Here is a 14013-nt window from a genome sequence, read left to right on the forward strand (position 1 = left end):
AAGTGACTGATGGAACATCAGACTCATGCACTACCAGCGATAAACATACCACAGCTTGAAAACCTATGGTCTAGAGGCTGGGCTGAGGATACTGCAGATATAAAGATAAAGAAGATCTTTTGTACACTATCCCACAGGCAGGTGTGTAGATTCCCAAACCTTATAATCAATTCTGGAGCTACAAAATTTCAGTGTATTTCCAAAAACAAACACACACAAAAAAGCAAAAAACAAAACACCAGCCTGATAAGGCCTTATGGACACATAGGTCTGGTACAAACTTTCTGCTAGATGGATCAGACCACAGAATCCTACCTAGACTACAATACCACACCAGAATTACTCTCCCCATCTTTCCTCATCTTCAAAATCTTTTGGATCGAGAGATAGGTGGAACGTCAAACTGAGGCCAACTCATCAGGGGACAGAAAAACAATCCATAATCCTCTCTATCCTTGGCTCCGAATACCCGGTGATTTATTTCTTGATTTAACAATTCTCGGGAAATGCAAGTAGGTCCATTGTTATGTGGCTCCGCTGATTCATTACTTAGTTTAACAGTCAGGGTCAAAAAACATTCACCACCCCAGCAGAAGCTTTCTGCCACTTAGCTTCTCTGTCTTGCTTTTGCTAGTGCTGGGATCATGGAGTGTCCTCCAAAAGTTTCTACCAAAGGTTGTTTCTACTAAAGTAGAATGTTCCTTGAAGAGTCTCTTATTCTTAATGGCACCCAGTTCATTGAGGATTGCTAGAGTGGCAGAGCTATTGGATTGCATTAAGCAAAGTTGGGCTGCATTCAAATGTGGATGAAGAACCATCAAGGAACATCTAGATATGGTGCTGGTAATCCAATGCGTGTCATTCTTCCTTCTACATCAGTTTTGAACCAGTGTCCCACCATGGTGCTGGAGGTCATTTTTGAATTAATTAGATTTAAAACAGAGGCGATTTGGGGCCATTAAAGAGCCCAAGGCACTTTTCTGAAAGTAAGGGGGTAACTTAATGTTCTGGTCAAATTCCAACTTGGGCAATTATAGTACATTATGCCTGCCTCATCATTTCTGTTTTGACTGGGTATGGTATTTTACAGTTGTACATGAATAATGGCTGCTCTGCTCCATCATACTGTTGGCTACATTTCAAAAGTGTGTGAAGTGATCCTTCTATATCAGGGGTGGGCACACTTTTTGGCCTGAGGGCCACATTGGGGTTCCTAAAGTGTATGGAGGGCTGGTGTAGTATATTAAATTACTCCCCGTAGGAATGTGCTTCCTACAGGGAGCAATTTAATACAGCCACGCTGCCCAGAGTGCTGGTGGTACGGCGAGCTGAGGCTGCGGGGGAGGGGCTGGGGGTTAGCCTCCCTGCGGGGGAGCTCAGGGGCCGGGCAGGGGCCAGATGTGGCCTGCGGGCCGTAGTTTCCCCACCTCTGTTCTATATGTATTGTTAGGAACTACACCTCTACCTCAATATATCGCTGTCCTCAGGAGCCAAAAAATCTTACCACGTTATAGGTGAAACCATGTTATATCAAACTTGCTTTGATCCACCAGAGTGCGCAGCCCCGCCCCCTCCCCCCCGGAGCACTGCTTTACCGCGTTATATCCGAATTTGTGTTATATCAGGTCGTGTTATGTCGGGGTAGAGGTGTATGTAAAATTTCTTGATCATTGCAAAAGGTGCTGTATATAAAAAGTAGGAACTGATTATATCTGAGTATACTTTATTTCTGAATCTTTTATTATTTTATGGCCTTTGTTGTTCTATTCCCCATCACTGGAAACTTTAAAATCAACACTGGATATTTTTCTAAAAGATGTGATTGAGTTCAAACAGGAATGAATTCAGAGAAATCCTCTGGCCTGTGTTATAAAGGAGATCAGAGTAGATGATGACAATGGTCCCTTGAAACCTTATAATCTTATGAATAACTCAAAAAGCCCTCTAGTACATGCAAATTAGTGACGGTTTTGCTGTATTGGGGGTGGCGGGGAGATCATTGTTTTATAATAGACTGGGCTTTGCAGATAGACCTTTTCTATTCTGTATCACTATTCAGTTTCTGCAAGTAACAATAAATGAAGAGAGTAAATTCTATAATACCCACGGTAATTGTAAAAAACTTGTAAAATGACTTCTTTGGATTAGGGATTTGTAATCACAGTCCTGATATAATTAATGGCCATGCTTATCTATGTCCTAGTTGTCTAAGAGAGAGATATTATCAACATATTTTCGAGGCCAGACCAAAACATTTTGTTCAGCTGCCAGAAATAGGGGACAAGTAGATGAGAGAAACCTTTCCTTTGAATTTCTGGAGTCTTTCAATACCAACTTTTAACTTGTGTAATTTTCCAAAGCACTTGGATTTAACTCTCAGAAGGACAAAGTTAAACTTCGTGAATTGGCAACAAAAAAAAATCTCATATTCATTAAACACCCGCTCCACACAAATCTATAAATGCACTACCCTCTCCTCAAAGTCAACCACTGCTGTGACACCTGCCTCAGCTAACCAATAAGGGCTTGATGCATGTCTGGCAGAGAGAGCCAATTTATTTAAAATTAAAAAGAAACACTTGGTGCAATAGTGACCTATTTAACTAGATGATCTTATTTCTGTTACTGTAGTCCTCCTATGGTATGCCACACATGTCTCAATTTAGACTATAACCTCTTTGAGAGACAGCCTGTCACTATGTGACTGTCCAGCAACTAGCACAATGCAAACTTTTTTTTTTGACAGGAGCCTCTAGGTGCTACTAGAGTATGAATAAATAAGAGTACAACACCTGTTCACAATAAGCTTGGTTTCAGTTAATGAACATTGCCTTGTTAGTATGGTAGAGTTGTGCAGATTAGTCTCTATTCTATTTTACTACTGTAGGAATGAGTTTTATCTCTTGAATATTAGGAATTGAAAAAAACAGAGAAGAGCAAGTTATGCATGGCATGCCCTGCTAACTGCCAAAGCCTAGGATTTTGGTACTAAACAGATCCTTCTACTAATGGCCTAAAATTTAGCTTTTCCTAAGTCTCCAGTTCAGCAGATATTTTACATTCAGCACTTATACTGTTTGCAATTTTTTTATCTAGATGATATAAAACAGAATAATCCATAACAATGTCTATTTGGTTAGCCGTGTCCTTTATTAAATCACTGCTACATTCAAGGAACAGAGAAGGAAGACATTGCCTTGTGAAGTCCCTGAGTTTAAATGAAGAGTACGCTGGTTTAGGCTTGAAGAACAATTGTGTGTCACATAAACTGCTGTGTCTGATACACCAGACTCCTTGCACCTACTTACTAGATCCCTTAGGCAAACTTTGACAATCGTTGAAAACTCCCTAATTTAATCTACACAATAAGAATATTCCATGTCTATATCAAAGGACAAACAGTATGTAGTTAATTTTTCAGATTCATAACCAAGCACATTGTTTATCAGAGTACTGCACAATCCTTAGGCTAACATCTTTCCAAAAAAACCAAGCAGATATGGAAATAGTAACTAGCTGATACAGCTGCATATACATGGATCAGTCGTTACAAGTCGGCACCATTAAAGATGGACAATTACCACTCAGGGTATTTCCCATTCAGAGTATAAAGAATATTGCAGTGAAAGAAAATTCTGGTGGTAAATGTCTAATTGCACAATACATGTGATACAGTTGTGTAGGAAAGTGATACTTGAGACAGAAAAGGGTCTCCATGTGTGCAAAATACTCTTATACAGCATCCAGTTACCATTCAGACTATCTCTAGTCTTTCCCTCAGTTCTCCCTCACAAGTGAGAAGAACTAACTGCTCATCAGTACACAGACTGAAACACTTAAGCAGCATTTACTGTCTGGAACCAACAATTACTTTTTAATTGGGTTAGGATACCAGCTCATATTCTGTATGTGTTTTCTTTATTGCATAGTCCTCTGTTCTTCAATTTTCTTCAATTTTATTCTTCAATTTTCTAAATTTTATTATTATTATTGGTACCATCACTGCAATTTATTATTGAATGGAACTGAAACTCAGTGTAGCTGCATGGATCTTTCCTACGATAGGTTTTAACTATAGGCTGGACAATTTTCTGGAAAGCAGAGCGATGGGAGAAACTGGAGATGACTTCTAATGTATTCAAAGTAAAAAAATATCATCTTATTCTTTCATACATTATTTATTTATTGCCATGCTGCTGTCAGTACTTGCTAATGTCTTCTCTAGATGATACAAACCTGCTAACAAATTTATCTTGTACCAGATTTTTTTTCCCTTGGTATCTGAAATGCAAATTCAGTTCTAATCAGATCACCCCTTGTGTTTCAAGTCACAGAATATCAAGTATCCTCTTCCTGGAACAGCAGATCAATTCATCTCTCCTCCAAAATCCTCAGTCTCTCCATTCCACAATTAGCTTGTCTATTTTACTTTGTATGAAAAACCCCTCGGTCAGCAGTTTTAGTTAGTATTACTAAACTCCTGTTGCAGATCAATTCCAGAGACTGCAGCACAGTGCTAGGAAGAGCATCTAAGTTTTAAGTTCAGCAACAGGAAAATAAGTGAGACTGCCTAGAACAAATAAAATAATTTGAATTAAAGACTTCTGAAGCTCACCTGTTAGTCTGCATGTGAATTTCACTGCATTCAAATCCAATGCATTTGGCCTTCTATCTTCATATTGCTCATATATAACACCAGTATCAGTTCAGGCATCAAAATACGAGTTTTGCTATGTATTTGGAACCACGCATTGATACTTTGCTTAGCTTCAAGAACTTCTACTGGAAGCATAGTGGGCCTCACAGCAAGTCAGAACTAACTGTAGTCAAAAGAGTGACACCAGTGTAAAATGTGGGTAAATTAGATCACCAACAAGATTATAGTGTTTTGGAGTTCCTCCCCTAGAGTCTGCCTTTGGTTTCCATATGAAAGTTAGATCTTGTTTATAATTTATTTGGATGCACCATTCCTAGAGAGGGACAGGGAGCTTAAATAATGACAGACTTTGAACTTAATAATAATAATAAACTCAAAAACAACTAAAGCTAACAAGCGAAACTGAATAACGCTGGTGACAGAACAATTTTATAAGTCCTTTGAGTTAGGCTATATTCTATTGCCAATATACTCTTACAGGCCCCTGATCCCAAACTCATTGATTACAATGGGGTTTGGGTCAGGTCCACAGAAAGAGCCATTATATTTCGTTATCATCACTCAGCTCAAAAGTATTACTTAATCTGAAAATGCTCCAAATGTGACTTCTTCAAGTTTCAGATTTTTAGTTCCTTAAACTATTTTAAAACTTTAACTGGAATTTATAGTTTTTGCCAACCACACTGTTGTGGCTTGATTGAGCAGCTGTCAACTGTTAGAGAATAAGTGCACTATCATCCCGGATAGAGTAAGAGCAACTGTGGAAAGTGAAACATTTATATGGACGCTAAAGTTTCAGAAGCCATGGCAATGCATCTGTTTTCATCAGCTGACCATTAGTCATCATTTTATCAGCAGGTTAGAAGGGTTTTCACAATAGTCAAGAATCCTCAAACATCATGGATTAGAATGAATGCAGAAAATTACACAATGTGCCTTTCTCTGCTCTACTGTTATTTAAGGAAACGTTAGTATGCTGAGTCAAAAAGAATATTTGCAGAGTCACAGCTGACTGGTAAATATTGTAGTATGCACGAGACACTCATTTTTTATTGGAGAACTGAAATTGAAATTTGTCCGCACAGCTTAAAAGGATAGAACAATTTTAAGGACGTTGTGGACTACTGAATTTTGTCTTTTAGTTTATTCCTGCATACACTCTTCTGTCACATCTCTTCCTCATTCCACTCTCCTTCTAGCAGAATGTCCCAACACACCGAACACGCAGACAACAGGGATAATACTGAATATTCACCCACCAGAATCGATTTACATAGCACATGATGGGAGAGGGAAACATAATGCAGAATCCTCACTTTCTAGGTATAGCAAATACATGTAATTTATTTATTTAAATTACTGAGAACAGAAGGTTAAACGAGTTGTACCAGCAGCCTTTTACTCCGTACCACATCAAGTGACCGCCAAGAAAGTTCTCTCATATTATTGGCATGTATCCCAGCTTCTTCCTACTCCTTTCCCTCAACATTCCCCTGTTATCACCCTTAATCTCATTACTCTCCACCATTCCTCCCTCCTTTCCCCAGGCCTGATCCATAGCCTTTTCAGGTCTGAGATCTTCCCAGAGATTTCAGAGGAGTTGGGATCAGGCTATCCACTCACTCCTTTCCTGATCAATGTTCTTCATCTTTTCTTTTCTCCACTCCCTTATTTACTCACCTCTTTTGCCATTCCATATCCTGCTACTCCTTCCCCCATAAATATGAAAGAGAAATTGCACAGTAAGAAAAAAATAAAAATAAAAGTAATTAATAAATGTGCCCATCACCCCTGATCACTTTGTTTTTATGTTGTTTCCCTTTCTCCAACCCTTCACCCTGTTTAAAATCTAAAAAGCCAGGTGACAGATGAAGGAAAAAACAGATTTTACTATATGTTTATATAGTGTCTAGCAAAATGGGGCTTCAATCCTGATTGGAGTATTGTTGTGATACTAATTAGTATTATTATTAAAACAACACCACCCACAGCTGTATATTGTAGTTATTTTGTACAATGCAGTTGAAATAGTTCAAATACTGTTTACTTTAGGTACTTACATGACCCTTATGAAAAGAACTCCATCCCTGGGAACCCAGCATTTTGAATGGGTAGTATAGCCCTTAAAGTAAGTGGGTCAAAAAACATACTAAATTATCGGGCCTCCTATTATACAAGGGAAATTCATTCAGCAGCCCCTAAAAACAATTCACAGAACTCTGGCATCTTACTTTTAATATTAAATTGAATTCTTACAGACTGTTTTTTAATATTATAAAATAGTTTAATTCTTTTGAAAATGGTTTGCCAGGGTATCCCTACTAAAATAACCCATTTGATTTCACATATAAAATAGCCTTAATAGTCATACGAAGAAGAAGCAGAAAAATACATTCACTATAATTATTTAAGGTAAGCCACCCCTCTAGAGATCTGGTTTTCCAAGCTAAGTGATATGTCAAAAGATATGCACAATATATAATGTAGGAAAAACATTCAGCTGCAAGAACCGGATACAAAACAGTTGATCTGTCATGACAGATTTTTATGAAAATCTCTTTTGTTTACTCTATAAAAGCAGTATCTTGGAAAACAGCAATCTTTTACATAAAATATTCTTTACCCTTGCTCTCCCCACACCTTACAAACAGTACATTCATATACATATGGATTTAATTACTCCCTAGAGTAGTAAAATGCAGAGTCCATCCCCCATGGTCCTAAGGCAAAGGCCTAGCCACTATACTATCAACAACAGATTAAAAATCTAACTATACTTTATATTTTAAACCAAACTATTTACTGGAAAAGATAGGTCAAGCCTTGTTTTCAGCTACAAGGATAGTCTAATAGAAATACTGATCAGCTACCTCAGGCCAGTGAAACTTACAAAATCATTAACCTCAGTAGCTATCCAAGTAAGCAAGACAGACAATCAGCTTTAAGAGTCAGACACAGGATCATCACTCGATATACAAGTTATTGTCAATATCCTGGAAAAGGTCTATGGCAGCTAAGCAATCAAAGAGCAACGAAATGAGGGGAGACACACAAAAATGAAATATTACTGTTAGAAAAGCATTAATAAAATTAAGTTACCCTGCCCAAATATTACAAATGAAACCACAATGAATCCCCACCAAAATAAAGTGTCCAATTCTGTATTCTCAGGCCCAAGCTGATGTCAATGGCAACTCGCACATATCTGAGAGCAGAATTTTGTTCTAAAATCACACGCTATTGTTATTACGGCATAGGTTGATGCTAGTATACAGTCTGACAAAAAGAACATTTCTCTTAGTATTTCTACTCAGTCCCTTTCCACCCTGATAAAAATATAACATCTTTTTAGTATACTTCCCTTCATGAATAGAATGCTTTAAGAAGTGTAAAAATGTTCAACAGGAACACTTTTAACAATGTTTGATGGTTATATTTAAACTAAAAGATATCAAGGGTTCTCTCTGCATTTATTGATTAAGCAATGGCTGTGTGTTTGGTCTTGTACAAAACAGAGGTAAGACGTTCCCTGCCTCAAGGAGTTTGCAACCTAGGCCTTAGCCCTCAACAACTCTCAGTGACAACAATGAGAAATGCGGGGGGCTGACCACTTCTGAAAATCTGGCCCAAAATGTCCTGGCTGACCAGAGGAACATTTTAACAGCAATTATTGTAATCTCAGATATGTGGCAGTAAAGGTCTACAAATCTGAGTTAGAACAGAGCCCTAAATGTGTAAATGCAAGGAAGCCCAAAGTGAAAGAAACCATCTCGGAGAAGAGATTTATTATTTTATAATATTTTCACTAAAGCTTAAGAGTTACCAACTCAGATGTACTCTTTTTGAAAGGTATGACAGATCAACATATTATAAATTGTATATGAGGTTGATTTATATTATGGCTACATGGCTTACCATATTTAGTTGAGTAGTTTGGCATGGGTGGATGCAAATTACATAATTTCAGGAGAATTCTCCTTTTTAACCTTTCATCAATTTTAAACAAAAGCCCAGTGGTATTTTTTCTCAAGTCTATATACAGTTCATAATTTTGCTTTAAGCCTGCCCAATTAAGGTTAAGATTTGCTTACTTATAATAGCACTAAAATATTTTAGGAGCAAAGACACACACAGACATTATCCTAATTAAGTTCATATGCCTCATTTTTCAGTTTTTTTTATTCTGCCATATAGCACACCATGAAGCAATGAGGTATAAGTATTGCTTAAAACTGAAAATACCTGCTCAAATTACTATTCATTAAATGTTAGCTGTCGCATATCACAATATACTATGGTTTCCAGCCAATTGGCAATTGAAATATGTGCATTTAGGACTTAACTGTAGTTTTTGTAATAAAAGTATAAAAGCGATTTTACTGCATCAATTAACTTCATTTCATTTGCTTTTAAGAATCTCCCACAAAAAGGCTTATCATCTTCTTTCAAATGTGGACCAACTACTCCCTCTGCTGAAAATAATCTACCATTACACAGCAGAAACGTAAAAAGATCCTATGAGAGCCCTCTGGTATAGAATACATGTAGGTTCATGTAAAGTAAAACTATGAAATATATTGTAGGCATTTTCTCTTTTTAAATTACATTTGAAACTATTAAGACAAAAATGAAAGATGGGATAATAAACTGCATATTCCAGATTCTGGCCACCACAGTATTTCTAATGCTGAGGTGTTTCCCTCCCATTTCTACATGGGAAGACAAGCCAAAATATGTATATTTCAATTTTATACAATATTTATTGCAAGAGTGGCACAATACTTCTATTATTTATTACTTTAAATTGTATTACAAGCCTCAACAGAGTAAGAACATGCTATCTTATATTGCCTCTCTGTGTAGTGGAGCAGAAGCAATTTCTGGGCCTTAATGAGGAGCCTTTTGAAGGAAAACCTTCCCCAGAAAGTGGAATATAAAGGAGAGAGGGAGCAATCATATTTATATTCATTGGAGAACATATCTTTTGGGAAGCAAAAACCCATAGATGGAAATCTACGCCTAGTAAATAAATAAGCCTGACAAAGTGATCTTTCAGGTTTCAATTAAATAGGAAATTGCTTCTACAGCTATCAACCTGGAAAAAATTCATGGACACAAAAAATATGAAACTAATTTATATTCCTGTTCAGCATTCTGTATATGCCAGAAATTTGCCTTTGCTTCTCCAACATTACAAAGAGAAATAGAAGTGTCCCAAACCTATAGCACTCTGTGGCTGACGTGACAGTAGCATACACTACTGGTACCTGACTCATCCGGTAACAATATGAAACACCTGTATGAGAAACCATTGGTTTGCTCAGCTGAGTTCTCATGATGTCATTGACAATAGTGTGATTGCCAAAGTAAATGGCTGGATAGAGTTGCAGTGTCTGTGCTAGATAGGCAATCCACACCACATTGCTGATTAGCGACCAAAGATCTCAGGACTCTATCCAGCACAAACACTCCAACTCAACCCAGCCGATTACCTTGGCAATGGCACTAGTGTTAATGACACCAGGGCTCAACCGATCAAATAACTGGATTCCCATAGGGCTCCTGTTGCTACTTTTCTACCAGTAGAATACTAGTGATGTATACTCAGGATATCAGCCACAGAATGCTATAAATGTGAAACATTAATCCTGTCTTCCCTTGTAATGATGGGGAAGCAGACGCAAATTTCTGGCATATATAGTTGTCCTTGACCAAGACATGGGACTGTATGTACAGTCAAGCTAGAGATGATATGAGGAGGAAAATACTAAAAAGCTCATTGCATGACTTATGATTCTCTTTCCCTTGTGGAAGAACACAACTTTGACTATATACATGTCTCTTTGTTAAACAGGTTAGCTTGCCATGAAACCAGGACATGGCAGCTTAGATGGCTGCTATATCTGGATGATCATGAATATTTTCTAACAATCCACCAAAAAGCAAAGCTACCTATCCACAAAGGAAAAACATAAGCTCCTCTATGAAGAAAAATCTTGGAGAAGACCCCACCAAAGAGCAACATGCGGTTATAATCACATGGAATTATATGCAAAGTCTAAATTACTGTTTGCATTTCTCCATTTAGGATAACAGAGAAGGAGGTCTGGAAGTTGAAGCAGATAATAAGATTGAGTGATTTTTTTACATACCCATTGCTTTGAGCTGAAATAGTTTGCAGGTGGGCAGAACTATACAATGCTGTTTACACAATACTGCAATAAAGACAGCACTAATCTTTAAACATTCAAATATTATATAATGAAATCATATATAAACAAACTATATACATAAATAAATCACAAAAGCATACATATATGCTCTTGTGATTTATTTACAGTTAATATTTTATAGTGTGGTAATAAAAACAAGAACAGGAAAGAGGAAAAAAATAGGAATTGTGAGAAAAAAGTCAAGAAGCAGTGACTGACCACAAAGAAAGTTTAACAATATGAGTACCTGCAAAAAAACAACAAAAGTCTTAGATGATCTGATGAGGGAGTTACTTGGTTAATATTAAAATATTAGTCAGAGAGAAGTGATTCCTATTTTTAATCCAGGTAGTTAAGACTATTATACTGGCAATTCATGCAGTTTTCTGACTCACTAACTATGAACTATAAAGTGAGTAGCTTTAAATTACACAAGCATAGTTTTTAAAATTTCATTTGAAAGGACAAAACCTCCAATAAAGATACTCTGCCAAGGTCCAGTGGTGTACATGATATACCAGTTGCATTTCTATTGTCATTAATATAGTCTCCATTTTGTAAGTGAGAAATGCCAAAGGTCAAAATGTGCTATGCTGACCCGATACTTCATCATTAACTTAAATATAGATATGTATAGATTAGCCATATACTAAAGATTACTGTGGTAATATTGGTTATTATGAAAAATTTGAAGCTCTGCTTACCTTAATAACAAACTTGCTGGATGTCATGATTATCAGTTCAAACAGAGCCCCTAAAATATCAAAAAGAAGTTACAAATAAAGATTTGCACTAGAAAAACAAACAAACAGATCTTTATACCAAGTGGCAAACAATTTTAGCTCCACTATTTGTTTATTCCACGCTCATGTTGCTTTACATATTGTAGACTCTGCTCCCACTGAAATCAAAGGAAAAACTCTTACTCCACTTCAAGAAGATCAATCTAGCTACCTACCTTTGGTACTTTTATGGCCTCTGCTACCATAATATTTCACATTTCATGTATTTGTCATCACAACACCTGTGAGAGGTAGGGCAATACTATCCATCCTGATGTTACAAATGGGAGAGAGAGGCATAGACAGACCAGTCTATAATCACACAGGAAATCCTTGTGGAACAGGACATGGAAGCCAGGTCTCCCAAATCTTGGGCAAGTGCCACAACCACTGGACCGTCGCCAGACCCACCCAACCTCCCCCAGCCCCCCCCCTTTTTTTTTGCCTTAGGCCTTCCCTACCAGCTTCTTTTCTATACCAGCAATTCTTATTCCTTTAGTACTCGCACCCTAAAAATTACATCCATCACCACCATCTGTTCTATGAAAATCCAAATGTCAACTTTTCTCTCTACAGAAGACCCTGGTGAAGCAGTTTAGGAGACCTTCAGTGATTCATGATTCTCACTTCCTGAGTGCTCTAGTGACAATCCCAGAAACATAGCCCTATCCAAGGACACATCCTGCAGGAGAAATTCCTTTGCACAGCTCTAAGGGAAGGGGAGGGTGAAGAAGAGGAGAGGGAAAAAATGGGAAAGACCATCCTTTGAACTAGTTTCCTTCAAAAAGAGAAATATAAACTAAAGAGGAGAGAGGATAGCACCTGCTCTAATGAGTTGTCTCCTCAACCTTGTATCATGGTTCAGGTGGTGGTTGTGGATACCTTCTTCCTCTCTCCCCTCTCAGCCTTTCATTACAAAGGAGTCTGTGGCCCAATAAGTCCCTTTCTCCTCTACCTGGATGACAACTCCATTCCTATGAGCCAGAGGGAACCTATGATGGCTTGTATATCTCCTATTGTGCTCCATGTGAGAGGAGACTCTTGTAGTTATGACACATCCCATTGCAGTGATGTCCTAACTGGGTCCCTTCAGAAATACACCATGGTATGGGATTCTAGTTTTGTACCTGCACTTGGGTCAATCAAGTACATATGAGGTTAGTTAGGATCAGAAATTTAAAATGGGGTAGAATTCTTTTCAGGAAAGAACTGACAAGTGTTTGCTTACCAGAAGCCAGGACTGGAAGTTCTAGTTGACAAAAAAAGCTGCCTTGTTTATATTGTTTTGTTTAGATTTAGACTATTAAAATGGATTTAGGGAATGTGGTCAAAGATATTGCCGATGAGCATCATTTTGACTGCTCTACAGGAAAAATTGTAAATGAACCTGAAAACCTAAAATGGGTTCTGCTGCTTAATTTGGGAGCCATGCTGAGGTTCTGTCCAGCTGCATGAACTCTGGCCCTGCTCACAGATCACTATGAATTTGAATTATGTCCTCTATCCAATTATATACTAGCTGAGAGACATTCATCAGTTTATTGTTGTATGCAGCGTTGTTGTAGCTGTGTCGGTCACAGGGTATTAGAGAGACAAAGTGTATTTAACTGTGATACTCTGAGTATGTTTGCAGACCTGAAGAAGAATTCTATAGAAACTGGAAAATGTGTCTCTCTCACCAACAGAAATTGGTCCAATAAAAGATATTACCTCACCCACCTTGTCTCTCTATTTATCAGTTTAGGAAGAGTTTACCCCTGTATTAGAAGATGAACACACTTTCCCTTTATCTTATTTTAACTGTTTGACACTATGGTCTGACAGCAGGTCACATAAATTTTACAGTCTCTTTAGCTAGTGTCCTGGGCAAAGGTTTGCTGAAAGACTCAGTCCTCTGAAAATAAAATGGGAGACTGCTCACTTTCAGAAGCAATTCACACCCAGAAGACGTTTGTATCATAGACTTATAGCTAAAATTTTGCCCCTCAACAATGACATAACAGAATGCCTAACATTTCATTCAGATCTTATGCAGTTGCAGGGCCTGGAAGGTTTGATTATACTTATTCCAATGGTCACAAAAGTAACTTTTGCCTTGATTGTGCCGATAGTAAGTCTCGGATCCTGAAATTTACAACATTAGCTCCAAAAGGTAATACTGAAAAGTCAAACATACTAAAATGTTCTTATTTAAAAGGACTCTGTCAACTCAAATTTTGCCATAAAATTAAATTTGGTAACAAGAACAAAAATCACACGCTTTTACAAACTTGGAAGGCCAAAAGAAAGACTTAAATTATCCTAAATTCTAATAGCAATCGTTTGAAATAACCATTCCCATGCAGTATTTGCACCCCAAACA

General features: G+C 37.5%; 1 protein-coding gene across 6 annotated transcripts in view; it reads right to left on the reverse strand.

Annotated features, from left to right (window-relative positions):
* The window catches only part of SLX4IP (SLX4 interacting protein), a 120611-nt gene that overhangs the window by 93790 nt on the left and 12808 nt on the right, over positions 1–14013 (reverse strand). For 4 of the 6 annotated variants that reach the window (XR_010599978.1, XM_005287402.5, XM_042846916.2 and 1 more), the window contains exon 2: positions 11574–11623. Coding sequence is in view for 3 of the 6 variants with exons in the window: in XM_005287402.5 (XP_005287459.1) it covers positions 11574–11600 (27 nt within the window). In the remaining 3 variants the exon portion in view is untranslated. Of the gene's footprint in view, positions 1–6717; positions 6780–11573; positions 11626–14013 lie in introns of those variants that run through there. The other 2 variants (XM_065589761.1, XM_065589762.1) reach the window with 2 other exon arrangements.

This window comes from Chrysemys picta, chromosome 3 (genome assembly GCF_011386835.1).
Source record: "Chrysemys picta bellii isolate R12L10 chromosome 3, ASM1138683v2, whole genome shotgun sequence".
Taxonomy (NCBI): domain Eukaryota; kingdom Metazoa; phylum Chordata; order Testudines; family Emydidae; genus Chrysemys; species Chrysemys picta.